Consider the following 27467-nt stretch of genomic DNA (forward strand, 5'->3'; position numbering starts at 1 on the left):
CCTAATTGCAATTCATCAACTAGCCTACCTCTTCTCGCGCGTCATCAAACCTCCCCTCCTTTGCGTCGAAGTCTTGCGCATAGCCTACCTCTAGAACGATACATCCAAAAGAAAGAACGCCGCCTTAATCTGGACATTCATCTGTTATCATTGTGCGTAGATGTTTATAGAAGCCTACTCTACAATTCTTGTCAATGAACAGCCAGGTTACAAGTCCAACGCTGTACGTGCGCATCAAAGACAGTAATAACATTCGGTTAGTATCACACCTGCCATTACAACGTATCAATTGCTACCGGTAGTTACGCAGCGTATAGTTGTGTGCTGCAGCCGCTAAACATAATGTTTATGTGTTCTGACTATTCCTCAAAAGCAATACACATTTACACAACAATTAAGTACCTACATTATCAACCTGAATTGAATATCTTATAGTTATATCGTTTCTTGTTATTGGTCTTCATATACACTTTTTTTTAAACTCTTCCCGAGAAAGAATATTTAAAAAGATATTTGACAAAAATACGTAGACATTTATTTATATTAAAATATAATAGTCCAGATCGTGCACTTATGGTTACACAATAGCCTATATCAAAAATGCATGAATTAACCAGTTGAGACGTATTTCACAAATATGGTGTATGTCTACATTTAAATACCATTTAGATTGGCTCCAGATTATACTATCTACTAACCAATCAAGCACACAAATTAGTTAAGAAAATACTTATTTCCCATTACAAAGAGTAAATCATTTTTATATAAAAATATAATATACTTCCCAAAAAGCTATTTTGAATTTCTGTCAAACTGATATTTCACAGGAGTACATCTTCAGGAGGCAAAAAAGAACAACATTCATTGATAAATGGCAAAACAATATGATATACATGCCGTTTTATTTAAATCAAGCATTAAGATGTGCTTCGGTTAGATAAGTGATAGCAGCATTGATAGGAAGCCAACCTGAACGGAAGCAGCACAGGTATATTAAGTGTCAGAGAGCACAGAGCATCTGATTTCTTAAGTGAAAATAACTTTGAAAAAGGAAACGATGACAGCAAAAAAAAAAAAAAAGTTTATTTTTTCTTCATAAGGTATTTAAACTCTGTTACGATATGACCATTCCTTTTCAAAATGACATTTTAATTGTGTATAATTAGAAATGTATTTACAAACAATTGAAAAAGCCCCTTACCCAAGAAAATTACACAAAACAAAGCACGTTCTCACTCACACTCATTAACTCAAAACAAGTACTTTTGCTGTGCTTATTGGGGCATTATCAAACATCCCTTGTAGACTCCATACTGAGGGAAAGTGAGGAACATCCCTCAAAATCCTTATATTGACACATTATACTGCAGTACTAATTCTCCACTACAAACAGGTTAAAGCACTACATTTCTTACAACATTCCTCATCTTTAAGAATCAGAAAATCACAAGTGGATGCTCGCTCACAGATAAATGGTTCAGTGTTCAAAGATGGCTCCAGGTTAAGGACCCCCTGGCATACCCTGTACCTCTCAAGATCCAAGAGCAGGTTTACTACCAGGGTCACAGAGGTCATGCGGGATGGGTGACCCTCATAGAGCGGGTGAGTAAGGAGCAGAGGCTGGCCCTGCACAGCCACCTGATAGCAGAAGCCTGGGTTGATCTGCACAACAGTGTCAGTCATGGTGGACATCTTGCTGCACTGGACAAGTTGCAGCTGTGGGCCCTCCATCATAATTGCATACCAGAGAATAGGCAGTGCTGCCTTGCGAGTGGCCTCCAGCAGTTTCAGCAGCTCATGATCCATATTGCTCCCACACAAGGATGAGGTTTCAGCCAAACTGAAGATCTGAGTTATCTATGAGAGGGTAAAGAGTTAGGGGCGGGATTGGTTGCCTCAGGTCTCCCCACTGGAAGCCCCAGGTAGGGGGAATGGGGGAATCTATCAAATAGTGCACCTCTAACTTTGTACTGTAATGCAATTAGTCAAATCTGACACACTACGAAATGATACCAAATGAATCACAATTCATTCATAATACTGTGAATATAGGCCTATAGTTGGACAGACATAATTTGAAATTTTTAATGTTATGTGCGAAATCGTTAAGAACAATAAGCAATAAAACTAGTCTGCACACCCCAATGGTGTATTGGTTTAGTCTGCACACCCCCAAGGTGTATTGGTTTAGTCTGCACACCCCCAAGGTGTATTGGTTTAGTCTGCACACCCCCAAGGTGTATTGGTTAAGTCTTGACTCTTGATCGGTGTTGGGGGATCACATAGTAATGTTTTAATTATTTATTGGTGTTGTTCAAAATGTCCACCGCCCCTGCGGCTGACTAGTCCTACATACCATAGGTGTGACCTCGTCCTCCTCCTCGTCTTCTGGCTCTTTTGAGTGCACAACTACATCTTTATCCATCTTCTGCATTGCTCCCCTCCAGCTACTTAGTAAACTTTGGGCAGGTATGGGTGCATTTGCATATCTTTTCTGAAAAAACAGAATATATAATGTTCTAATGTAGACACATACAAGTCGATATAACTAAATGTGGCATTCTCTGATGGCTAAAAGAAACATAAATTGAAGTATCTAGAAAAGGGTAGAGTAGAATACTGATTGGGAGAACTCACTTCTGGTGCAAGGCATTGGTTGCTGAGAGCACCGCCACCAAAACTATGTCTTTTGGCAGTGTCCACATAGTCATGGTCAACCTGTTAATAAAGGTTAATTAACGTGAACAATCTGTAAGTGTCATTCTAACAGGTGTATGTTTACATGGGACAATGGAATCCTTATGTGTAATCAAACCTGCAAAGATGGTTGGCGGTTCATTCCATAAATGTGTTTTCTTCTTTCAGTATGCTTAAAGTCATGTGCCTATTAAAGCCAGCCACAAAATAGAAACAGTTTGATCACAAAGAAGATTCATTAAAATGAACAAAGTCAAGTTTATATAGCTCATCCTTGCTCTGCAACCCCCTGTGAAACTGGCTACTCAACTGTGTCCAACGAACAATGCTTCTTCTTTACATCATTAGTCATCTCTGGGTCAATTTCTGGTTTTCGCTTCCTTTGCTCCTTCTTGCGGTTGTAAGAATTGTAATGTCTTGGCCTGCCAATCTTACCCGTCCCTTCAATGGCCCCAAATTCACCCAGACCCAACTGAAAGGGCAACAAGTGTCTCTGTCAAACACATACATACACATAAGAGCGCCATTGGAAGCATTGTTAGGAGGCTGTTGACAAATGATAGCATCATCCCCTGAGCTTAAGCAATTAGCAATGACTTAAAATTGTTTAATCCTCACCATTGCCTGCCTCTGGCACTGACGCAAGCGACACTTCTGTCTCTTCTTATTGCTGCCTCCAAACTTGGGCTTGTCTACACAGAAATCACATGTACCACAGTCCTTCCTGCTAAGACACGCCTGACACTGCCCACAAGTGCGCCGCTTACGTTTCTTGACCCATTCCTGAAAAATACCATGACAACAAGAGTTATAAAAACATATTTAACCATTTACAAAAGCTACTTAGTCCAAAATTCATCTAAACAGGAAAGAATACAATTAACGGACAGGAATGCCACCGGGGGCACTCTACACATGATAGAGGCTTCCCAGATATTGTAAAAGGCTGGTCACCTCATCATCGTCATCGTCGTCGTAATCCTCATCATCCTCGCAAAAATCATCCTCCTCACCATCAACATCCACTTCCACGGAAAAGTCCTCAGGATCACTAGTTTGATAACTGGAGCTCTGTGGAGCACAGGCACATACAAGTTTTATTTCATATTTGAACCCATAAGTGTAACTGTGTCCTGTCAACATGGTGCTGAAAATGTCCAAATTGTAAGTATCCCCTGTAGTCAGACAATGAAAGCACACAGTTGCCTTTGATTCCACAACTAAATTCTCTAGAATAGTAGTTTAGGAAGCATTATGTGGTACAAGTTAGAGGCAATCATGTATTTGTCACATAACTTAGATGGCATGACTTCAACAATGAAACAGCATTGTATCAAATGCCTGGGAACATCCTTTTGGTTGGAAAACAAATATAGTTGTATCATTTATTTTTCCATGTGAGCCTATACCTTATGGATAGGCCATATACATTTGCGTTTCCGACAACGGACAGGTTTTCTTGAGTCAGGGAAAAGCATCCCTTGCTTGCAGCTGGCACACATCCCACAATCCACTGTGGTAAGGCAAGCCACACACTGACCACAAGGGATCCACTGCAATAATGAGAAAAAGGAAAAATGAGAATCAGCCATTTCACCATCAACAATTATCCAACAAAAAAATGTCTAATATATGTATATAGGCTACACTACTGTTCAAAAGTTTGGGGTCACTTAGAAATTGCCTTGTTGTCACCCCCTGCTTCTTGAACCACCTTCCACCACTTTGATAGGCTTAATGGGCACTTCTTATGTACCATACAGTCAAGCTGCTCCCACAACAGCTCATTAGGGTTGAGATCCAGTGACTGTGCCAGCCACTCCATGATTCCCAGAATACCAGCTAACTACTTCTTCCATAAAAAGGTGTTGCATAGTGCTCAGCTGTGCAGAAAGTGTTTTCATTAACAAAAAATAGCTTTTCTTTTAAATACAAGGAAACTTCTATGTGACACCAAACTTTGAACGGTAGTGTGTACAAGTATATATATATATATATATATATATGCTTATTTATTTAGTAAATAAAGAAAAATACAATTACCTTTCTGAAGACAATATTGCGATTGTCGACTGGCTTCTTGACTAAAAGAATACAAAGAACTGCTTCAAACCTCTACTTTTGGCATATGGGAACATCTTCAAAGCTGTTCCTTGAGACTACTGTAATATGGCACAAACATGCGAGTAATGGTATTTATACTTTTTGTGATGACATACCCTTGCATCTGAGACAACATGATTTTTTCCCTTGTCTTTCAGACTCTGTTACTGTGTACGGCTCACCACACTTGGCACATATGCTGAAATATATGGAAGAATATAACAATATTAACAAATAAGTATAACAGCTTGCCAGTCTCAGGTTTAACAGCTCAAAACCAAATCATGCATGCAAAACTCCCATTAAAATGTTGTAGGCTACATACAACAACAACAACAAAAACAATGAATAAGGTTTTGACATAACTCTGGGAGCTTGACTCACCAAAAACAGACATTTGAAGCCTCCAGGCCATTGAGCGAGGATGTTGGTCTTGATGTAGGACTCCAGGGCAGCTTGGTTGCACTGCTCTGTATACTTTCTCCAGAGGCTGGACTCAAAGGAGCCTGAAAGGACATGGGGTCTTTGTCTGGAGTTCCCATGGCACTGCAACTCAGAGGGGACAGGCTAACTCTGGAGGTTGGCCCTGTTGTCAGTCTGTGGTTAGAGATGGGACTGCTGGACTCAGAGGATGGAGATCTGTCCTTCCGCACTTTCTAACATAACATCAGAAAATAACATGTTCAGATATTTTTGTTGTGAAGGGATCTGTCGCTCTGATCAAATTTTTTTATCTCAATTACCTTCCTTCTTAAACGCGCTGGTTGACAGTTTGAAAATGTTCCTAATTTGTATTCAAACATCGACAAGTCTATATCCAAGACTTTACCCAGTTCAACTCTGCTTCTCACACGCTCATTCTGCGGACTACAAATGAGGGAAAGCAATCAATCATCTGGCATATTTATATAACTGAAAAGACCAAAAAAGGGCCAACATTGAATTACCATTATCTCAGGGTCTAACATTTACCAATGACCAAGTCATACCTCAAATAATAAACATCCATCTGGCCCATACTGGAACCGGAGCGACGAATAACTGTTTTCCGCTTCCACCCATCTCCAAGTATAGGCCAGTCTTCCCATCCCTCATCAGGCTTCACTCTTTTCCTCCGATATCTGACAGGAATAAAAGCTTAGTGTCACTAGAAGTATACAAATCCCTCAAGTATAAATTTTTTATTGCTCATCTGTTTTACTGTAACAAATTTAGGGAGAGTATGGAAGCATTTCTGTAGAGAGAAAAAAAAGTACACAAAATGTTTTGTGTTTTACGCTACATGGCTTACAGCCTTATGCTTATATTTACCAAATCCTTCACACTTAGCATCTAAAACAACTTCAGTGTCAGTTTACAATGCCATAGCACAATTGTGAATAGCCTACAATATATCTCGCAAGCATGCAAATACATTTATTAATGAAAATACACAGTAATCCTGTAAACCTACATGGAGCGGGTTCTTTTGAAGTTCCATTCACTGCCGCTCCTCTCACTTTCTCCAGCCAGACTTTCCTCCCCTCCCTGTCTTCTGCCAAACATGGAGAGGTTCCAACTTGGTGCATCAGGCTCATCATTGTCTTCCTCCAGGGGCTCAAACCAGTCCACATTAACTTCCTCAACAGCTCCCCCAGGCTCTCTGTCTGATACCTTGAGGACTGCTTGAGCAGAAGGTTTAGCAATATTATCATGGCAATCGGATGGTGCCAACACCTCAAATTGATCATTATTCTCAGAGGTCCTTCCCATACCATTTTCCATGCTTGCATTCATCTTCTTTACAAGTACAGTATTGGTTGGGTTGCTAAACTCCATATTTCCATCAATTTTTACTTTTCAATTGGTTAACGTTCTCCAGTCCTTCCGACAGGTCACTCGTCAATTATCATATTCTGTGTATGAAGTGCTCACGCTGTTTTGTAACGCTGGGGTAGTAGTTTATCTGAATGTAATAATAGAGCAGCAGTAGTATTCGGTGTTCGGTACAGTACTGTAGACAACTTCACTTCTTGCTGGGCCTTTAGTATGATGAATTAAGAATGTAGTAGCATCTAATAAATGGAAGAAACGTGTGAGAACATAATCAAGAAACAACGGGGCTTTTGAAAGATGCTGGTATACATTCAGATACGCTGCTGTTACCTTGCAAACTAGCGTCATCTTGTTGCTTTGTGCTGCCGGCTTCCTATCCATTTACTATCTAGAATGTGTTAGTTTTTCATCTAAGAACATGAACCTTTCAAAGAGTACGAGCCATTAGCTTAGTTTTAATTTATATCTTACGCACTGTACCTGCATTGTTTGTTTACGTTAGAGCAAATTGTAACACAACATGGGCTAATCTACAGTAGTTGGCTACAGTACACCACTGTCTAGTTGCTATTAGTAACATTCGATTCGGATAACCTAGTTAAGCTATAGACATTTATGATATTATGGACTATCGAAATTGAGTAAGATATTTAAAGTACCTCCAGATTCCATTGGGACTTTCATCAGTTGGCTAATTCAAGTTTGCAGCCATTTTGCTCATGTGTTGCTTCCGGAGTATATCTGACCCGGATATACTTAAATTCAAAGGTTAAATGTCCTGTTTAAGGCTCTGATTTGTCTTTATTAGACATTCTCTGATAAAATGTCTCTTACATGGCTCTGGTTTCGTCTCCAATATGTGACTCATGACTTCAGATTTTCCGACGACGTCTTCAAAATAAAGGCGTGTAAAATAACATTTAAATTCAAACTTTTACATGCCACTTAAATATGAACAAATACGTATGATTGTTTTGAGAAAAAAAAACACTGCATGCATAAACACATTTTACCTTTTGCATGTGTCTGCATTTTTTAAACGAACCCTGATACTATATCATTAGTAGACCAAACATATTATCAGGGCTGCCAACTGTGAAGGAATTATAACTATAATGATAATCAATGCTGATATACCAATCACTACCTCAAGTATAATGTGTAATGCTTAATACTAAAACATAAATCCAATTGTGTTTAATTGATTTAATAAAGAACAGATGGGATTATGCAACAGGATGTTTCTGGGTCTGTGTGGTGGCTTTGGTGTGTGTGTGAAAGAATGCGGGTCAGGCAAACTGTCTTGGGAGGCTAGTTTTTGACGCTCAGGGACTGGTTGAGTACAAAGGGCCTCTAAGTAAAAGTATCGGCCTGAGAGATAAGGTGGTTGGAGAATGTATCTTTTTGCTCATGCAGAACGAGTCAGACCGTCTGGTCTGATACAATTTTGGATTTACGACACTTCCCCCCCCCCCCCCCCTGGAGACCCTGCCCCCCTTCCTCGTCGGATGCCCCCTCCCCCCCTTGGCAACCCTGCCCCACCCGCCCATGTGTTCATCAGACCTTGGAGTGGTCTGAAACCCCCCCTCTCCTTGAGACACAGCATCCCCCCTTCTTTCTCTGGAGATACAGCTCCCACCACCCATACATCATTTGGACCTTGAGACTCCCTATCCTGAAAACCCCCCCTCTTTGCCCATCACCAGACCCGTTGTTCTTGTCTGTCCCTGTCCCTCCCCCCCAGCCCCCTGCTTCACGGAACATCATATTCACGCCCTGGATATCTAATTGGACACTACACTCCCGCCTTATGGTTTTCGGACCAATCAACTGACAAACACTTCCCTCTCTTGGGGGTACAAGACAGAATTTGGACTGGGCAGAACTCTCTGATTTCTGTCAAGACTACTTTCTCAATGAAGGCCTTCGTTTGATCTATTCTGTGACTGTTTCTATGAAGCTGCATTGGCATCATCGACTGATTCACTGTACTAGACTAAGAACATCCTGGTGTGTTGTTTTCATTGTGTATTCTTGTGATTGCATCATTACTTATACTAAACTACAAATAACTTGGTCCGGTATTTAACCTTGTATCATTCTTCACTACCCAGTTTGACACACCGTAACACAACTCTCATGCATTGGCCGTGAGACTCGCATTTCATCCAGTTCACATGCTCTCACGCCACATCTTGTATTTCTCACGCTGAGAAGGCACACGCCAACCAAGTAGTCCTGTTTACGTTGTAAACAGTAATGGACGAGGCGCAGGAACACGGAGTGAAGCAACATAGACACACGAACACCCGTGAAAGCTTTTTTATTTTAAGATAATGTACATTTATTATTCAGAGTAGAGGAAAAATATAGATTCACAAATGTCAGCACATTTTGTTGATAAAAGAATAGGCAGTTCTCTATAAAAGGATGGAAAAGAGATGATCTCTATTAACCCTTGTGCTGCCTTCGGGGTCATCGTGACCCACCGTCGTGTTGTGACAACTTGACCTCATGCGACAATGAAGTGAGACTGCGCCACGGTTCAAAGAAACATGCTTCCCTTTATTGTCGTATGAGGTCAAGTTGTCACAACACGACGGTGGGTCACGATGACGGCAGGGTCACAATGACCCGAAGGTTACACAAGGGTTAATAGTCATCTCAATAATTGTCTTCACATGTTTGAATCTCCAGACTCTTGCTGACTATCTGTCCTTGTTGCTTCGGAGATCAGTAGTTAGTGGGTCGTGCTGAATGGTTTGGTGCAACATAAGAGCAAGCAGGCCTGCCCTGTTTGTCATGGCTGTCCTGACGTTGCGTTCCTGCTCAAAGAGCTCATCCAGCTTGTACCACTGTCAAACAAGAACATTCCAAAAACAAAGAGCATGGAATTTTAATTATGGAATAAGTACGGTAATAATTATTACATTGACTTGTATTGATTATTATTCTTGATTTCATCATAAGAATAAAAATAAACTGGCACTGTGACTTGTTCCACTAACCACTCGGACTCGTTCCAGGTCCACCTCCGCCCTCCTGAGCTTCTCCCAGTTGTAATGTTTGTTGCACTTGCGTTTGGAAACTCTGCAGTACTCTCCAGTCGGTTCGAAAACATTCCGGACTAGAGGGCAACCACACACTTCATCCACAGAAACCTACTCACCAACAAAACAGATGACCGCATGAGAAATAAAAATAGAGATCAAACGCATTACTCTATACAATCTAAACAAAAAGGCAAATAAAAATGTGCTTCCAGTGCTGATTCTTGCTGACCTTGGGATCTCTGGAATGCTCTGGGCACAAGACCTGAAGCCTCTTACAGTAAGTCTTACTCTGGGGGTTGTACACATCACAGAAGAGTCTTGTTGCTCTGAAAACAGAAACAGTCATTGTTGTTATACTATAATCTAGTTAATATGTAAATTACAGAGAATTTGAATTTATCTTCCCATCTTACCCTTCGATCCTTGTGGGGTACATGGAACCAAAAGATGTCTGGCTCTCATACTGTCAGATAAAACAGTAAAAGACTTGTAGACTGCACATTTGCTTTAAATAAGGATGTTAAAGAGGTACATGCTATTTGCAAACTATTTTTACTACAAAGGTTAGGGTTATGTTAAACATTTAGAAAATACCATTATATACTGTAGGTAGGATATTATTTTCATAAACCAAAGGGAAGAAATACATACATATTCAATAAAATCCTGGTTTGACATTGTGAGAAAATTAGTCGTTCGTTCCTCACCTTGGCATAACATCTCTCCATGTGTCTAAGTGCTACTTTTGGATTAATGGGATGACTGCAAGACACACAGAAAATCTGCAGGTCTGTGTCTTCATTATCACCTTCATTCACCTACAACACAATTACAACAGTTTAAGATTAAAATGTAACACCCCAATTTAGGGTTAACGTGTGTGTATTAATGTGTGTGTTAGTGTGTGTGTGTGTGTGTGTGTGTGTGTGTGTGTGTGTGTGTGTGTGTGTGTGTGTGTGTGTGTGTGTGTGTGTGTGTAAAATGACCCACCTCCTCATCCTGCTGGACCACCTGCTGCTTGGCTTTTGCAACGATGCCTTCCAGCTCATGGAAACGTCTCTCCATGTCAGTAAGGCGGAGCCGGGCGTTCTGCTGATCCCTCCGGATGCGCTCCAGTTGCTTCTTGCCTTGCTCCTCAGCGATGCAAGGACTCTGCTGCCACTGCTGGATACGCTGGGGGAGAATCTCATAGATCCGACTGAGGAGACAGCAAGATCATTCATCATATTTTAGGAGTGGCATCGGTTAAATGGGGCTGTGGATTCTCTACTTGCATCTCAAGTCACTCATTCACTATTAGACATCTTACTTTGCTGCCAGTTTCATGCCGCAATCCTCTGAGCAGTATTTGGAGTTAGCTCGTGCTGACTCAACACAGGTAGGCCCGAGGCACTGGCGCAACCCAGCAACCTCCCGTGCATCAACCCTGTCGGTGTGTCTCACTTTGTCCTTGTGCTTCTGCTTCTGCTTGTGGCGCCGGGACTCTTTCTAGTATTCATGGAAAAGGGAATTCCATATGCCATGCAGGAAAAGGTGTACAATGTCAAACAAAACACAAAGACTGACAAAAGTGCTAATGTTATATTTTGGAGTTGAAGACGGGTTAGTATATCATTTGATAGGAGGTGTCAGTTCATCGTAATTTCCCTGGTATTTCACACTCAGGAATAGTTGAGAAATGTGTTTTTGTTGCAAATAGGCTGACAACACAAATGGATCCTATTTTACAGTATACATACTGTATACATACTGTATACTGTATGTTTTATAATGGTGACAAAAGGCTTTCGATTCTTGATAGTTGCATAATTGCATATTCCAGTTGGGTAGCAAGCTAAACATTCTTAGCTTTCAACTGATATACAATATGCGTTTTCAAAGAATGTGTTTTACAGTATACATACTGCGGGGATGTTTTACATGTGAAATCTTTCATATCTTGACCAGCCGCAGATACACTGAGGTTTAGGTCTAAAGGTTTAAAATCAAGAAAAAAAGTTTCATATTATTTACCTTTTTGTCAAACTTCTTTTCTCTTCTCTTCACATGCTTAACTTTTACAGCTTTCTTTCTCATTACAGGACTAATGGGAGGTCCATCATCTTCATCACTGGGCCATAGCTAGGGTTGTAAGGGGGTCATTCAAATAGCTTAAGTAAGTTTTACCATCCACATAAGCAAGAGAAATATATGTATGCAGAATGGAAGAGTATAAACAACATGCGTTTCATGAGAATTATGTTGCATCTAATACCATGTTGTCTTCATATCCTGCTGCTTTGTACTGCTGGTAGAGTTCTATCTCACTATCATAGTCCTCTGAATATCTCCTTCGTCTGTGATACGAATTATCTCGCCTTTCACGCAGAGAAAATTCCTCATCCTTGACACGCAACATTTTCTAGACAAAATAAAGGAACAGTCAGTCGTTTTACAAGGGACACTGAAAGAACAGGATATTTTGAACTGAAACAGAAACCTACAGAAAGGCACTGGGTCAGAAAACTCACCCTTGCTCGAACGACACACTGTCTAAATCGACACTTCTGCCTTATTTTATTGGGTCCCCCAAACTTTTTCATGTCTTTGCAAAAGTCACACTGGGCACAATCCTCAGTTCTCCTGCAAGGTTCACACTCTCCACACATACGAGCAGAACGCTTCACCTAGGACACAGACAAAAGTTTCGATTTTTCAACTATCAGTGTTATCAAAAAAGACTGGTATTACCATTACAGTGGAAAATTACCAGGTTGAACAGTCAAAAAAAAGCTACTCACTTTTGATCCCCGTCGTCTTTCACTCCTGTAATCTGGGGTACTGCATCGTTTATCTGGTTTCTCTATTCTCTCCATATCAGGTTCTTTCTCACGACTCTTCTTTGGACGGTATTTTATCTCCAATGAGGGGTTTTTATCTAAAAATGCACAGTAAAGGACCAGCAAGACCATTCAAGCAATGACACAAATGTATTTTACCTGAAACAAATTCTATTTTCTGCACAACCAAAAGGATGTGCAGTCTCTGCTAAGGAATTAGTTGTGATGGAGGACTATCAGGCCATGCATGGACTCACCTCGGCATGGCATACAGTACCACTCCCTGATTGCTTTAGCCATCTTTTCAGTGATGTTGATGCAGTTGCCATGAAACCATTCATTGCAGTTGTCACAACCACTAGTAATGCACAAAGGAAATGTGAGCTCCATGTTATTTCTTATACATATTGCTCTGTTTATGGACAGTGTAAGTCGAAATGTTTATTTTGTAACACTACTCACATCATGAAGCAGTTGATATCTGGTTTTCGGCAGACGCAGTACAAAGGCGCATTTTCCCCTTCCATTTTGCTGAACCCCGGATAAGGATCAAAATCGGACACTTCACTATCCTGTTGTATTAAACAGATTAAACAGTGACGTGGTTATCAGATACTGTCAACAAGTGTAACTAGTTTCGAACCAAACATGTACAATTACACCCTATTGTAAAGTTACTATGGGCTTATGGTATTTAACTAGGTTTACAATACAATCGAAATTGAGTATAAAAGGCGATGTCTGATCAAGATCACTTTTATCATTCTACACCATTCTGCAGTCTAGCTAGCACTAGCTAGTTACCTGTTGTGCTAACTAGCACTAGCTCTAGCAGTCCTAGCTACTAGTAAGCTAGCTCTGACTTCCCTAAGACACCATTTAGTGAACTAACTTTATTTACGCGGACAATGTTAAACGGTACTGTTAATTGACTGGTTAACAACAAACACAAATTATTTGTGTTTCATTATTATTTGTGTTTCATTATTATTAATAATGTTGTTAGGGTCTAGTTACACTCTACACTAGCTAGCACTCAATGTTAGCTTGCTGTCGACGTTATAATTCGATGGGGGAAAAAACAAGCAATAAACAATTTAGCAATTTAGTTACTTTAACTGCAAATCAAGCACAAATTTGTGTTACCATCGGCTTAATTCTTGAATCCAAACACACAGGTAAGGTACATTTAGTAGAAGAAGAAAAATCCAAAAATGTATATGTGCTTAAGGTAGAGCTAGCACTTCTAGTTTGCAAGTTGGTCGCTTGGGTTCACCTAGTGGTGGTAGCCTATGCTTACTGTACAAAGTCCGGAAGTTTCTTTCACTTTTTTTTACCACGGTAAACAGCAGTATTTCAATGGGTTTTATTTTTGGCATCTATGCGTTTTACCATTTCTGCGTTTGTGTAAAAATACGCTAAAGAGGGCCTGTTTACAGTACAAGGATGGTAGCTAATTGTAATATTTTTAGTTCGTTTATATATTTAGCTATTGCTTAGGTCCATATATAATTTTAATTTAAATCTGAAAATATCTAATATGAGATATTATTAGATTATTAGTTGACATTGTATAAACTGACTACTAATGACTAATGATCTAATACTCATAAGTAATGGGCGAGCAAGGGTAATATCAGGCTGACAGACAAAATGAGACCGTGCATGATGAACACATTTAACTGTGAACTATGTGAACTGTGAATTAATAAACCATACATCTACTAAAATAAGGAGCCATCCGCTCAGAGCTGGTATCACCAATTGATGACAATGATTAGGTAGGCCTAGGTTACCTTCATTCTTGACGAAAAGGAAAAAAGACTCACTAAAAGAATAAGCTCAATATGCTACAATAATTATTGATTGATAAACCTGAGTAGGCCTATGACTGAAAAATTAGTAGCTTATCCTGCAATTTCTACACAGAATTTTGAATGAAAACAATTTCGTAATCTGCCTGCAGTTTGGTAGGCTACCCTACAACCTATTGATTCTTGTCAATGTTTTTAACTATGGTTGTTTTTGATTTAGGTTTTACTATTAGTTTTATATTATCTGTTTGTAATTGTGAACTTGATGGTGCTTATTTTGGCCAGGACTTTCTTGAAAAAGATATTCGTATAGGCTAATCTCAGGAGACTTTCATGGAAAGTTAAACCAAGAATAACGCCAACACAATGTTTTGAGTTAATGACTCAGGTTTCACGATCGTTTCATCGAAGTCAGCAAGGGTTACATTTGTCATGTAAACACATGAAACGTGTATTGCACATTAAAAAAATTTTTTACAGACGTATTAAAATCTTGGGATAAAACACCAGGGAGTCAACCTTCAATCACATACAGAAAAATAAATAGTTCAGTCACATCAGAAAAAATTATCATTATGCTTTTTTCGTCAGATTAAGCCACTCAAAATAGCACTTTTTTGATTATTTGAATAATGACCATTTGAAGGGTTTGGGGTCAGGTGAGGATATTAAACATGCGCAGTTGGTAAAAATCCTCAATAAAAACGATTTAAGTTCCAGTTGAATGTCAAGAGATTTTTTTTAATCAAAATGTGCCATTATAAATATACCTTTGGTATTTTGCATCTAGACAAAACAATGAAATTAGTCATGCATATCACTACCAAGTTGAAAGTTAAATTAAACTTCTTTTGTGAATTTCCTGTTGACATCACAGCTGAGAAGGTAAAGTAGGCTAATGCTGCAAATGTATTCTGTATGTCAATAAGGCATAATATAATAGGCCTATATATTTAAGATATATTAAAGAAAAATTAAGTACATATTTATTTAAATGAGTGAGTAGAACAGTTAGCCAATCACTAATTCAAGGTCTAAGCTGTTGGAAGGACACACCTGGATATACATTTCCAGGACATGGCTTCAATTGTTATGGCTGGATGGTGATTTCATTGGGAAGTCTAGCAGATGCACCTTCTTCTCTTGTTTTTTTTGTAATAACTCAAGCAAAACCCTGTCACAAGTCTTCATCCATATTTAAGCTGTTCCTGCAATTACTTGTTTTGGAGACACAATGTGACAAAGGTGATAGCAGGTTATCTGCCAGCATCTCCGAGTTCAGGGCACAACTGTCTTCCATGAGTATGTCCCCTAGGCCCACATCAGGGAACAGTACTGAAGAGGAGGGGTCATCCAATTCAGAAAAGCTCAGACTCCCCAAGTCAAGTGAATTGCTGACAGTCAAATCCACAGGTGAGTCAGAAGATGGTGGAGAGAGAAAGGAAACAGTTTGTCCCATGACTGCTACTCCAAGGCTGAGGAGGGTTTGAGAGCAGGCCTCTCCAGGACCGGGCACCAGAGGCTGGCGTCTATGAGGATGTAGCTGCTGTGGATGCTGCTGCTGAAAAGAGGATTTTGAGGTCAGGCCAGAAGACTCTACGGTTGAGAGACCATGGAGCCGAGCTTGCATTTCAAGTTCCTGCAGACAAACATTGGTAAGTGTTATTCATACTCAACTATTTCATATTTACTTTGTATGTAGGGTATGTACAATTATGTCATATTTTAACACTTCAGGAACCTGTCATGGATACAATTGTTTTGCAGCTCCACTGTTTCATTGGTATGCTAACCATGAACTAAAACAATGACCTGTATACGTAGCATTAGACTGTGGTTAGCATGCTCCATTTTCTTCTGACACCTCTCTATATCCTTTGCCCTCTGTTGCTCTTTCTGCATCTTCCTAATGTAATCCACAGACGCCTTCAGGATGGTTCCCTTATTCCAACGCATCTCACTTTGAGGATGAAAATAGAAAAGGGAAGGATACATCTTTAGAAAAGTAGTACAATTTAGTTAAATATTTTTAATAAAATGTACACCTATCATAAACCAATTTAATTGATCCAATCATACGTACAATTCAGTAACTGTATCCTTAAACACATTTTAGAAGTAGTCAGATACTCACGGGTCATTTGACCTGGGTATTAGATCCCCCAGCTCCTTTATGCGGTCGTTGATGTTAAACCTTCGCCTTCTCTCAACTGTTTACAATCAGTAGCAACCATGAAGAAGGAAATATGGTTGCTAAATAGTTGGCATTGTATTATCAAAAGAGTATAGGCTACAGGTCTCATCAAATCAACGTATCAAATCAAACACTGACTCACTGAGGTTATGATTGTCTTTCTTCTGCCTGTCCTTCATTAGAGCTTTTGCATCAGCATCTAAAGACAAAATTTAATCTGAGAGTAAGTATGTTTAAAGTGGCACAAAGATGGCAGTGTCCTGATCTGAGTGACATGTGACTATAATGCATTGTGTATGACTCCAAAACAGAAGAAAAAAATATAGACCATTAAATAAACCATTATTTATGGTAGGCTACTTGATAAAAACATTTTACACTAAAAACTACCAAAGCTACTACATTGCTGATTCACAAGACCAGAAACTGGGAAATGCACTTCTAGAGATCAACTTGAGGAATTTTGATAAGACCTACCATGTATTTCCCTTTTAATGTTAGCAGGACAGGAATTGCTGACAGTCATGGTAGGTAATGCCATTCCAGGAGTATGGTCCACATCAAGGAGGTTGCCAGAGAGCTGAAAGCAACACAATTATTTAAATAACATAAAATTACAACTGTAACGTAGTCGGACATCTGTAATGGCATATTATGATAAACTGTGGAACATAAACTGAAGTATACCACAAATTCAGTTACAACTTCCTTGTGACGTTCATATAAAAATCCCTAGGAAACAGGCTCATGCTAATATAATGACACACATTGTATTGGAAATTTACATCTGATAGCCTCTGTACTCATATTAATAGTTACCTCATTTATTTATTTTATTTTCATGCTCCTGCACAAGCAAAATCCTCATTTTCTGACAATTGGCAAACTTCCTTAAAACCTTCGAACTTTGACTACTATAACACTTAACTACACTGAAATATTTAACATACCTTCTTGCCCTGCATGATTCCACTCCATGTAGTCCACTGGTGTCCCACCCCACCCAGAGAACACTGGCCCAATGGGTGCAATGTTTCACAAGTATATATTTACTCCACCACCAGGGAATTTCAGTTTGAGGAGTCCAACCAACAGTTTACAGTGAGGTTGTCATTCAAAGAACTCTGTAGTATTGATTCACAATTTAGTGTACATATTTATTGATAGTGCGCAAATTGTCTGATAAATTGGTTCTATTTTTGCATATGAATAAGAAAAACATTTCAGCGCAGTTTCTACTCTTATTCCAATATATAATTTGCCTCACACGCCAGTGCTAGAAAGATTAACACGAGTTGATTAATGTCATCATCAAAAATTGATAAGACTGATAATGACTGGGTTTCCCAGATTCGTTAAGAAGCTCTTAACGCTAAGATCTTCTTAAGAACGTTCTAAGAGCGTTCTAAAGCGCTCTTAGAACGTTCTTAAGACGCTCTTAGCGTTAAGAGCTTCTTAACGAATCTGGGAAACCCGGCCAATGTCATTGATAACATCATGAAACTGGAAAGATATGTCAAACAGACTGATGAATCAAGTTGAGATGGGTTTATAATCCGTTCTTTACCCAGACAAACACTGAAACAGTGATACAAATCCAGTAATTACTTTACTCATTGTGGAAGATGATTCTCAAAGCATAAGTGTGAGGTGTTATTATCATTAAGATGCTTGTGTAGTATTTAACAGAGTACTGTGACACCAGGTCAATATGGACAAGATAACAAGAAGAGGCATGTGGCTCCAGTGAGACCTCAAAGCACAAGACAAACAAAAAGTAATGAAGAAATAGATGACCAGTGGGTTAGACATTCAAGGAAAGGTAGCCCTACATGTCTAATAAAAAGCAGTGGATGACAAGCAAAATTAACACACTACATTTGCTTTAATCTTTAAAGACTATTTTAGATAGCTATACCATGAAAATGCAAGCAATATGATGCTAGTGAACAGTGAGGTGCAAAGATAACTAATTAAACATGGTAGCACTCACCATCCTAAACTCACTCCTACACAGCAACCCCAGTCTCACAGAGCCCAACTGTTTATCCAGTCAACAACCAACACTCCACACCCCCTTCAAAATTACATCTAGGAGACAAACTATACAATGGGTACAATTTAGTTACTTGAGAGCTTTTTCTTATGGAGTAACAGTATGCTACCTTAACCAGTTTATATATTTAAAGTGTCAAATCTCAAATGCTATTTTATTATGCTGTTAGCATGCATTCACCTCCTGGGGAAAGTACATAAATCAGTGTAAGCTACTACAATATTCACAGACCATACTGCAGCCACCTCAAGAGTAAAGTCATGTGCTGGGTAAAGCCATCAGGCTGTCGGGAGCATTGGTGGCTATAAGGGACAGTTTTGGGGCAGGAGATGACTGTAACATAGGATATCCCCAGGGTCTGAATTGCCACCTTGTTGCAGGTATTGTGGTGCACCCAACAGTGACTACAAGAGTAGTCTGATGCCCTAAAGCAGACACAGAGGCTTTCCACTGAGCCTCACGCCTCTCTCCTGAGCTCTTGTGTCTGCTGTTGTCAAAGTAGCCTGCCCAATGACATGGCAGGTTTGGCTATACATACGAGGCTAGCCATCATCTGATCTCACCTGGAAGAGCTGTAACAGCTAAAATGTTAGACACTGCTCAGCTCTCACAATTTATCAAGGCAAGTCTCTAAATTATTAGGGATTGCCACAGTTGTCTCTGTCAAAAGCAAAACTATTATGTTTCTCATCTGCATAATTGTTCACTGTAGTAGTCCCATATTTATTCATTTAAAAATGTTTATACATATTAACACCGTCCCTGGCACTTCTCAATTCAAGTAGATAATTGGGAGAAATAATTTGTGTTTTTGTATCTCACTTGAATCAGCAGAAGCTGTCGGTCAGTGTGGGTAGTGGTCATGTGTTATAGAACCAGCCGGAAAGAGGAAACCAAACACAGGTTTCCAGGTGCAAATTGACCAGTAATATCATTACCTGTTTATATAATTCTCTATACAGAAATACAGGCTTAACAATGACAAACCCACTGCTAAACACTCAAATCAAATATAGAAGAACAAGTTTATTTTCTTTAATCTCATCCATCTGCAAATGTAAAGTTCATTGCAGATGTCAGGGTGTCTGAGAGTTTGGTTGCAATTTTATCTGAAAAGAAAGGGAGCATCTTAAATCAAACTCAAGTTATCACCTTAAAAACAGACACTACAAAATAGTAAATTGTATTTCACTTACAAAACCTAAAATACCTACCAGATCTTTTTTGTTGCTTTTTCCTCTTCTTGCTGGCAGCCTTGAGTGCCTGACCTTGCTGCAGTGGGTCAACATTCAAGATATCCTTTAAATCCAGATCTCTGGAGGAAACTGCATCTGCAGACCCACCAGTCTTTGACTTTTGAGTTTGTATCTGCACAGTCATAGGTCCAAACTGTAGACCAGAGTACAAATTTAGAGTCAATTTAATATGGTAAGAGCCATGAGATTCTCATTCAAGTTTCAGGTACCTGCAGTCCCGATCCTTACCTTCAGATCCTGATCATCACCCATGGATTCAGTTTCATTTTTGGACTCAATCTCCTTTAGAGAAGCAAGTTCCATTTCTAAGTCACAAGGTGGCGTCTCCAGATCACACTGTGTCATCCCAGAGGTTGCCATGCAGAATCCCATTTGTACATCAGGACAAGAAGACTCTGCAAAGTAAACATCCTGTTCATACAAATGCTTGCAGTTCCCCCCAAAAAAACAACATCTCATGAGTCCTACCTGCTAAAACCTCCTGGTTTCCCTTATCCAGTTCATCCCAGTCAAAGGCTTTACCCATCTCAGACACAATCTCAGCACTGATATGAGTAGGAAGAGTGTGGGTCTCCGGAGGATGTGTAAAGTAGCTGATTCTACCCCTACATGACAAAATGTGTGCATAGTTGGACCATGGGATTTAGCTTGGAGGTAGGGGTGGTTCACACAATACTGAATGCAGGATGTCACCTACCCTGTCCAATCCAATAAGACACTTTTAGCAGCTTTGTCACTATCAGGCAGTCCTCCTTTCCTTAGCTTGCCTTGTCGCTGAGCCAGCAAAGCCAAAAAATCTAGAGCTGAGTGGAAATCTGGAACTCCATAGTGTTCCATGATCTGTACAAGACAGAGGGACTTGCTAGATTACACAATGATACCAAGTAAATCATACAAGGCCATTGACATCACTGTACCTGTGCCTTGTTACACCGTCTAAGAATGGCTTCCACAGGGGGTAGAGGATCTACAAGTTGTTCAATCTTCACACAGTTCCGAAGGATCATGGCAGCATCAGTTGTTGAGGTTGCCATTACAATACCTGGGCAATCTAAAAGTTTGATGTGTTTGTCCAAGTGTATTTCCTGAAGGCACCTGAAAACCATTAAATAATCAATTTAGCAAGAATAGGTCCGATAGCACTAGACATACTTACAATAAACATAAAAGTTTTACAATAAACATAAGACTTCTACTCACTTAGTCACACCAGGTGTGGCCCCAACATTACATGCACGTGCCCGTTTCAAGCTGTTTATCAAACTGCTCTTTCCAACATTTGGAAAGCCTGAAAAAAGACAGTGTGGTTTAGCCTTTATGTCAGACATGGTGTAACTTAACATTTATTTATGGTTTAAGAGTACCAACCAACTATTCCGACAGTGATGGCTGTCTTTATGTCTTGGTTGCGACAGTAGTTCCCAAGCAGTTTCATGAGGCAGTCAGCTCCCACACAAGCACTGCTACTGAGGAGCTCAGAGGAGGCCTGAGTCACTGGCACATTACTCCTTTTCTGCACAAAACAGGCACAAAAATAGATTCAGTTCACACATTCAAGTATGTTATCTGAACATGCTTAAAATGATTACACTCAATTGACAGAACATTTATTACACAACAATTAAATTATCCTCTGACCAAGTTTTTGTTCTGCTGCTGAGTTGAAGCTTTGAATGCAACAGTAGGAAATTCATTGCGAAGATACTTGATCCATTTCTCCACTATATCCTTAGAAACCAGATCTGAAGGACAATGAAACAAAAGAATACGTCTGCATGTTGACTGAATAGATTAATTTAAATTGCATAACTTCCCATTAAACTTTTTTCACACACTCCAACCAGCTCTTTTTAAATCTTTATACTTTTCCCTCTCAGACTTACCAATTTTATTAAGTACTAATACTATTTTCTTTTCAGTACCACTCTGAATAACAGCCTGTTCCACCTGGGGACACCTGCAGCCTAGAGGGTCTCGGGCATCCAGGACCTCCAAGATCACATCAGAAGCTTCAACCACCTTCAAAGAACACAGCAGACAGCTTATGAGGTATGCCTACTTTGAATCTTATACTGTATAATACTTGATACCAATTTATTCTAATACTATACATGGCAACGGGTAAAGGGAAACTGAAGAAAAATTCGAACTTGTTGAAGCTAAAACTAAATATAACCAACTTGCCTTTTTAAATTCCCTGTAATATGCCTTTCTTGAGTTCTCATTTTCAAAGTTTACATGTTTCTCTAAACTCTGCATCTCCATTTCCTGCATCCAGATAAAAGCACACATTAGAACATGAATAAGATCTCTACAGTTTAAATGTGTTTTTATAGTCTGTTGTAATTACTCTCTGCTCAAACTCTCTTTGTCGCTTCTGAATGTCTCTCTGAAAGCTATCCAGACTTCTCCTCTTCATTTGCTCTTGTTCTCTTGACAACCTCTGTCTTTCTTGGAGTTCTTGAAGCTGAGGTGAATAAACACAATGTTGTGTTAAGGTTATAAGGTTTCCAAATGAAACGTATGCATGAAGAGGCTATAATAGCAGTTTTCACGAGTTACCCTTTTTCTTCGAATGTCTTCTGGTTTCCCATGCTCTTTCATATTTCGCACTGAAATATATGGATTTGTATTCCTTGAAAGGTCACTCTGCGTCCCATCGTTAAGCTATTGAAGAATAATACAAAGATAAATTACGCCAGGCCGCACTTCGGTGCCAGAAAAACTAGGTACCGATGTAAGCAGGCAATCAAGCATGACTACATTTTACTAAAGTGACTTTCCACAAGCAAGATACACACATGTTAAGTAATCATTATCTCCCAGGCGTATTAGCTGCCATTTGTTGTTACACTTGAACTTGCCGATTAAACTATGATGACAGCAGTGGCCTCCACATGCACAATGTCAGCTAACTGTAAGCTAACTGTAGGCTAGCCAATCAGCGAATCTTACCTTATATTTTTCCCGACAACCCAGTCGTTTTGCACGTTTTTGTTCTGTTAAGAGAAAAGTTATATAGTTAAACACATCACTAATTTGTTGATCATGTATATTTTTCAGTTGCTTGAATTAAAAACAGTAAAGTAAACATGGGGCAACACGTACTGGCCTTCGACATGATTTCACATGTGGGTCTGTATATAAATGTCTTCTTCTCGGCTGGTTATGCTAGTGCTTGGAGACACAAACGAATACTGCCCTCCGCTGGTGAAGATGGTCTTGCAGAAAGGAAACTAACAATAAACCCAAGCAGAGGAGATAAAAGGCCACAAACTGAGACAGCATCCTTCTCCTTCGTTAAATTTGATTGATTGAAGCATGCTGATCATGACAACACAGAGACAAATATATTCCGGATTGACAATTGCCCTTGCCCCTTTCTGTGACACCACACCAATCAAATTGTGTTATTTCAGTTACATTTACATCCACGCTAAACTTCGAATAAACGTTGACTGTGGACTAGACTTTAGGTGTATTGGAGTTTATGCAGCGCCGGAGGCACCGACAGTCGACTTGAAGCAGTGAATAACATTGGCTGCTTCATGTCAGCCGGGCTGCAAGCCGCTGCAGGCGACGCCGCTGCTGCATAAAGTCCACTATTGTCACAGAAGGAAAACAACCCACTGGAGTTTAGGTGTCCCACATTTTTGGAGGACCAAACCTGCCATATTCAGAAATGAATGAAGGAATAAATAAATCTCCACATCCATGCATTTAGACAAAAATAAATGAATTAATTTATTAATGAATGCACAATTGTCAATCAATACTTATAATTTAAATATGTATTTATTTATGTATTCATTCATTTATTTGTGCAGCTGCTTTGGTCCGCTGCTTTGGAAGATAACCACGCCCCTCTCGCTTGCATGTAGGATTGGAAATAAATGCAGCACAGAAATACATGTGGTGTTCGGAAATTTAAGTGGCATTGGGAAATAAAAGTCTCAATAAATAAATACATGTGGAATTAGGAAATAAAAGTCCCATGACATAAATAAATGTCGTCTTGACAAAAACGTCATTTTAAAATAAGTTAATGTATTTATTTATTTAAGTAAATTGATTCAGCTATATATTTATATGATGCTACATTTATATATTTATTGACTTATTTTTTATTTCAGGGTTTATTTCATAGCCATATTTATTTATTTATTTACCTATTTATTTATTTAATTTGGACTAAAGCGCATTCACATAAGAACACAAACAACACTATCATAATGAACATAAACATGGTTAACATTAGTTCTCACTACTTTCAAGCTGGCACGTTAGATTTGGGCCATTCTATGATTGAGTTTTAACTGTAAAATCTGGAACTGGATTTATTGCCTGTTCTTTCTCCAGCATTCTTGAGACTGTAGCTCGGTTGTTTAGAATACCTCTACCTAGCCTGGTGGAAAACTACAGTAACATGCATTGAGTGCAGGGGCAGAGAGTGCGCAGGTTGGTAGGTAGACAGACAGGTAGCGCGTCCAATCATTAGTTTCGGAACGGTCTTAATGATTTGTCATATTTATTACAGTCCTGCGAGGCCAACAGATGTCAGATTGATTTCATATTACCGTCAAACCTAGATGTATTGGTTGCTATCAAGATGTGAATTTTATTTCAGCAAATATTATAAAAAGTCCTTCTTAACAACATTGCCTACAGCCTCTTTAAGAAACCGCTCTAATTGCACATAGGCTACACCACATGGGCTCTTACTCAGTTATGTCACATGATGCATCTATTCCTCTCTGAAGCTATACTGCACTGACATTGACTGAAGAAATCCATATAATATCGTTGGTTGGTAATATGGTTGGTTGTTAAAACTAGATTCTGGAAACTCTAATTCTCTCTATTATGAAAAATGATCAATGTTGAGAGTACCTACAACAGATCACATTTTAATTTGCGAGGTTGCCAGTAGGCTACTTTATTTTCATCAGAAAACAAATAACATAAATAATACAACATAAAAATTATACCAGCATTTTTTTTTAATTTTCAATTTGCACATCTTTCTAAAATAAAAATCTTATGACAGTAATTGTACACATAAACAATAGTTTTGAACTTGCCATTAACGTATTTTTCCCTAAACACACTGTTTAAGAAAAAATATCACCATTTGTGCATAGACTGTAAAAATCTATTTGAGCACATGCCATGTGCTGCATAGCTTTTTTGTTTTTCCAAGAGCTATTAAAGTATCTACAAATGTGTATGTAAGCTGAAATTGTCCCCTGATCAAAAATCATTTAATTCAGAGGTTGATTTTAGCCTGTTATAGTAACTGTAATAAAAGTAATTCCATGGTGCCAAAATATATACATAAGTTTCATGTTCTGTCTTGTCTTTATGAGATCCCACTATTGCATGGGGGTTTCCAGACCAGTGTGATGAAAGGACAGAGTTTATGCAGGTGCAACAGAGGACACCTCAGTCTTGGATGTGGATACCTCAGAGCCATCATCCACCTTCTTTCCAAACATCTGCAGGATGCAAACACGGAACTGGGAAGAAAAGATGGGAGAAAAAGTAAGACATTGAATGTGAATTGTGCTGTATTACTATTATTTGGATAGACAGTTTTCAATTTTAATGGATCAAATGTGATGTTATTTGCAAACAAATGAACAAACCTGTCGGTTCATGAAGACATAGATAATTGGATTGTAGATAGTGGCGCTCTTGGCAAAGTAGGCTGGTAGTGCAGCAGCCAGAGGATGGAAGGCATATCCTGGGTTAGCCGCAGCAAAGCAGGCAAAAAATGTGTAAGGTCCCCAGCACACAATGTAAGCAACGATCATCACAACAACCATCCTGGACACTTCCTTCTCAGCTTTCTGTGTAGACTCAGAGTCTTTCTGCTGCTGGGCCACCTGTGGTAGAAGAGAGGTATCAAAGGGTTACAGAAACTGGCTTTGGAGTGTGCTTATGAAGCACAATGAAGCACCATTTCTTTTTATGCAAAATACTTTAGCTATACAAAGAAGATGTAATAACTTACAGCACGGATGGCCAACCACACTGCAATGTAGCAAAGGATAATGATGGCCAGAGGGAGGAAGCAGCAGGTAATCATCAGAACAATCATGTAGGACTGTACTCCAGGGTCTTCACTTCCACTGAACACATCAGGTCCACAAGAAGTCTTCAAGCCATGAGGCCAAAACCTTTTAAAATGATAGAAAAGAGAAAGGGATAGGTTAGTTAAACAGAGACATTCAGTATTGGCAATAAATCAGAATGAAAGAAATCTAATCGCTAAGTCGCTAAGGGAATATTCACCTGCTCCAGCCAAAGATGGGGGGAGCACACCATATTGCTGACCAGACCCAGGAGAAGACAATACCGCCAATGGCCCATTTAGCATCAAACTTGACATTTCCAAAAGGCTTGCACACAACCACCCATCTCTCCCAGGAAATCACAGTTAGGGACCAAAGAGCAGCAATACCTACAAAGGAAAAATGTAAATGACCATTAAAACTGACATTCTAATTCCTCTGCAAAGCAAAGCAACAAACTGATCAATGCAATGTCTAGAGGGGACTGCTGCATACTGTATATGATGCAAACTTTTTCAATGCTGTGTTCAAAACTGTGGCCATGACATAATCTTACTTTTATTTGGAAATATAAGCTAGTTTACATGGATCTTCTTACCACAAGTAGAGACAGTGAAGCCCTCAAAGACACACATAGGGTGTCCCAGAATGAAATATCCGAAAAATTGATTGCAAACACTGATGGTACTGGCCAAAAGGGTCTCTCCAATATCAGCAATAGCAAGGTTGACCAAGATCCAGTTCAGAGGGTGCTGGAGCTTCTTGAATTTTGCTGTGGCCACCAGTACCAGGCCATTGGTGAAGACTGATGCAATAACCACAAATATCATCCACATCGTTGAGAGATTGTACACCCATCGGGGAGCAATGTGGTAGTTAGGGCCCTCAAAGGGATCTGTAAAAAAACAACATGATATTATAAGTTGTTTGAACCTTATAATGTTTTGAACTCATACAGACAAACATCCAAATGCTGTTTGTGAAGCAATCTAACCTGAAATCTAATGATCACACCACAGTACCACAATATTTGAAGGACGCTTACACCAAACATGATCTATACGAGTTCTCACTTTACCTTTAGTATTGTTGCTGTTGGTGTAAGTGAATGAAGACTCTCTTGTTGTGTCTTCATTGCGCCGTCTTGCAGCAAACACTGCATTTCCCCACTCCTCTGCCATTGCTGATGTAATCTAAAAAGAAATCGGGTAAACATTGAAACAACTTTGGTCAATCATTGAATTGATACAAATTATTTGCCTTAAAGATTTTCTTTGCCTTTACCTTGTGGTTGCCTTTCCCTTGCGGATGTCGTATGTGGTTGGCTTATGCTATAGATTCCCCTTCTCGCCCTGCTGTTCTGTGAGCAACCAACACTGTGGGATGCCTGAAGTTGTGATATTTTATACCATGAACAACGTCATCAAGATTAGCCTATATATTGGTATTAAGGCCATAGAGGGGAGGTCTCTAAGAAAGCAGGAACTGTGCTGCTTTCACTACACTATGAAGATGGATGGCTTACACTAAATCTCTATTTACTTCAAGTTTAACTTTAAGTACAAATGGTCACTCCCTCTTACTCT

General features: G+C 39.3%; 5 protein-coding genes across 14 annotated transcripts; all 5 read right to left on the reverse strand.

The window, feature by feature from the left end:
• Nucleotides 1-1060: 1060 nt before the first annotated feature.
• Nucleotides 1061-7355, reverse strand: mbd1b (methyl-CpG binding domain protein 1b). Of its 10 annotated transcripts, XM_047025951.1 has the most exons (17): nucleotides 7275-7326; nucleotides 6946-7039; nucleotides 6555-6854; nucleotides 6254-6464; nucleotides 5790-5921; nucleotides 5544-5667; nucleotides 5185-5456; nucleotides 4917-4999; nucleotides 4741-4781; nucleotides 4107-4250; nucleotides 3652-3768; nucleotides 3316-3480; nucleotides 3008-3190; nucleotides 2816-2884; nucleotides 2638-2718; nucleotides 2357-2494; nucleotides 1061-1857 (listed from the first exon to the last, which is right to left on the reverse strand). In XM_047025951.1, exons 3-17 carry the CDS (start codon nucleotides 6616-6618, stop codon nucleotides 1384-1386), a joined length of 2298 nt encoding a protein of 765 aa, XP_046881907.1. In that variant the 5' UTR covers nucleotides 6619-6854; nucleotides 6946-7039; nucleotides 7275-7326; the 3' UTR covers nucleotides 1061-1383. The 10 variants fall into 10 exon arrangements, with proteins under 10 accessions (XP_046881907.1, XP_046881903.1, XP_046881910.1 ...); XM_047025947.1 differs by having other exon boundaries at nucleotides 6254-6854; nucleotides 7275-7327; XM_047025954.1 differs by lacking the exons at nucleotides 6555-6854; nucleotides 6946-7039 and having other exon boundaries at nucleotides 6254-6461; nucleotides 7275-7355.
• Nucleotides 7356-8922: 1567 nt separating this feature from the next.
• Nucleotides 8923-13785, reverse strand: cxxc1b (CXXC finger protein 1b). Its single transcript, XM_047025076.1, has 14 exons — nucleotides 13634-13785; nucleotides 12950-13059; nucleotides 12745-12845; nucleotides 12449-12585; nucleotides 12179-12334; nucleotides 11923-12069; nucleotides 11682-11789; nucleotides 10978-11156; nucleotides 10659-10866; nucleotides 10376-10486; nucleotides 10082-10131; nucleotides 9898-9994; nucleotides 9624-9776; nucleotides 8923-9470 (listed from the first exon to the last, which is right to left on the reverse strand). The coding sequence occupies exons 1-14, from the start codon at nucleotides 13634-13636 to the stop codon at nucleotides 9324-9326; spliced, it is 1707 nt and encodes a 568-aa protein (XP_046881032.1). The 5' UTR covers nucleotides 13637-13785; the 3' UTR covers nucleotides 8923-9323.
• A 1276-nt stretch (nucleotides 13786-15061) lies between these two features.
• Nucleotides 15062-17869, reverse strand: tfe3b (transcription factor binding to IGHM enhancer 3b). The gene is made up of 5 exons (XM_047026301.1): nucleotides 16973-17869; nucleotides 16638-16694; nucleotides 16436-16511; nucleotides 16114-16261; nucleotides 15062-15940 (listed from the first exon to the last, which is right to left on the reverse strand). The coding sequence occupies exons 1-5, from the start codon at nucleotides 17034-17036 to the stop codon at nucleotides 15479-15481; spliced, it is 807 nt and encodes a 268-aa protein (XP_046882257.1). The 5' UTR covers nucleotides 17037-17869; the 3' UTR covers nucleotides 15062-15478.
• Nucleotides 17870-19557: 1688 nt separating this feature from the next.
• gnl3l (guanine nucleotide binding protein-like 3 (nucleolar)-like) lies at nucleotides 19558-22981 on the reverse strand. The gene is made up of 15 exons (XM_047026300.1): nucleotides 22916-22981; nucleotides 22763-22806; nucleotides 22370-22474; nucleotides 22158-22274; nucleotides 21992-22075; nucleotides 21691-21826; nucleotides 21446-21549; nucleotides 21176-21320; nucleotides 21008-21095; nucleotides 20725-20902; nucleotides 20505-20647; nucleotides 20276-20412; nucleotides 20036-20202; nucleotides 19766-19940; nucleotides 19558-19660 (listed from the first exon to the last, which is right to left on the reverse strand). Exons 1-15 carry the CDS (start codon nucleotides 22926-22928, stop codon nucleotides 19593-19595), a joined length of 1704 nt encoding a protein of 567 aa, XP_046882256.1. The 5' UTR covers nucleotides 22929-22981; the 3' UTR covers nucleotides 19558-19592.
• Nucleotides 22982-24770: 1789 nt separating this feature from the next.
• LOC124470848 (red-sensitive opsin) lies at nucleotides 24771-27259 on the reverse strand. The gene is made up of 7 exons (XM_047025008.1): nucleotides 27166-27259; nucleotides 26960-27074; nucleotides 26480-26776; nucleotides 26102-26270; nucleotides 25821-25986; nucleotides 25453-25692; nucleotides 24771-25323 (listed from the first exon to the last, which is right to left on the reverse strand). Exons 2-7 carry the CDS (start codon nucleotides 27060-27062, stop codon nucleotides 25225-25227), a joined length of 1074 nt encoding a protein of 357 aa, XP_046880964.1. The 5' UTR covers nucleotides 27063-27074; nucleotides 27166-27259; the 3' UTR covers nucleotides 24771-25224.
• Nucleotides 27260-27467: the final 208 nt, after the last annotated feature.

This window comes from Hypomesus transpacificus, chromosome 9 (assembly GCF_021917145.1).
Source record: "Hypomesus transpacificus isolate Combined female chromosome 9, fHypTra1, whole genome shotgun sequence".
Taxonomy (NCBI): Eukaryota; Metazoa; Chordata; class Actinopteri; order Osmeriformes; family Osmeridae; genus Hypomesus; species Hypomesus transpacificus.

What these genes read in the sequence shown, in the direction of transcription:
- LOC124470848 (XM_047025008.1), bottom strand. Translation starts at nt 27,062, where the DNA reads ATGGCAGAGGAGTGGGGAAATGCAGTGTTTGCTGCAAGACGGCGCAAT. An exon ending in CCCATCTTTGGCTGGAGCAG is followed by an intron (nt 25,987 to 26,101) that starts GTGAATATTCCC and finishes TCATTTTAAAAG; the next exon opens with GTTTTGGCCTCATGGCTTGA. An exon ending in ATGTCTTCATGAACCGACAG is followed by an intron (nt 25,324 to 25,452) that starts GTTTGTTCATTT and finishes TTTTCTTCCCAG; the next exon opens with TTCCGTGTTTGCATCCTGCA.
- tfe3b (XM_047026301.1), bottom strand. Translation starts at nt 17,036, where the DNA reads ATGGCATTACCTACCATGACTGTCAGCAATTCCTGTCCTGCTAACATT. An exon ending in CATTAAAAGGGAAATACATG is followed by an intron (nt 16,695 to 16,972) that starts GTAGGTCTTATC and finishes TTTTGTCTTTAG; the next exon opens with ATGCTGATGCAAAAGCTCTA. An exon ending in ATACCCAGGTCAAATGACCC is followed by an intron (nt 16,262 to 16,435) that starts GTGAGTATCTGA and finishes TCATCCTCAAAG; the next exon opens with TGAGATGCGTTGGAATAAGG.
- gnl3l (XM_047026300.1), bottom strand. An exon ending in ATTAGTACTTAATAAAATTG is followed by an intron (nt 21,550 to 21,690) that starts GTAAGTCTGAGA and finishes ATTGTCCTTCAG; the next exon opens with ATCTGGTTTCTAAGGATATA. An exon ending in AAACCAGGAGGTTTTAGCAG is followed by an intron (nt 20,203 to 20,275) that starts GTAGGACTCATG and finishes TTTACTTTGCAG; the next exon opens with AGTCTTCTTGTCCTGATGTA.
- mbd1b (XM_047025946.1), bottom strand. Translation starts at nt 6,618, where the DNA reads ATGGAGTTTAGCAACCCAACCAATACTGTACTTGTAAAGAAGATGAAT. An exon ending in CAGCGCGTTTAAGAAGGAAG is followed by an intron (nt 5,457 to 5,543) that starts GTAATTGAGATA and finishes ATGTTATGTTAG; the next exon opens with AAAGTGCGGAAGGACAGATC. An exon ending in AGTGCCAGAGGCAGGCAATG is followed by an intron (nt 3,191 to 3,315) that starts GTGAGGATTAAA and finishes TGTGTTTGACAG; the next exon opens with AGACACTTGTTGCCCTTTCA.
- cxxc1b (XM_047025076.1), bottom strand. An exon ending in AGCATTCCAGAGATCCCAAG is followed by an intron (nt 9,777 to 9,897) that starts GTCAGCAAGAAT and finishes GTTGGTGAGTAG; the next exon opens with GTTTCTGTGGATGAAGTGTG. An exon ending in ACCTGGAACGAGTCCGAGTG is followed by an intron (nt 9,471 to 9,623) that starts GTTAGTGGAACA and finishes CTTGTTTGACAG; the next exon opens with TGGTACAAGCTGGATGAGCT.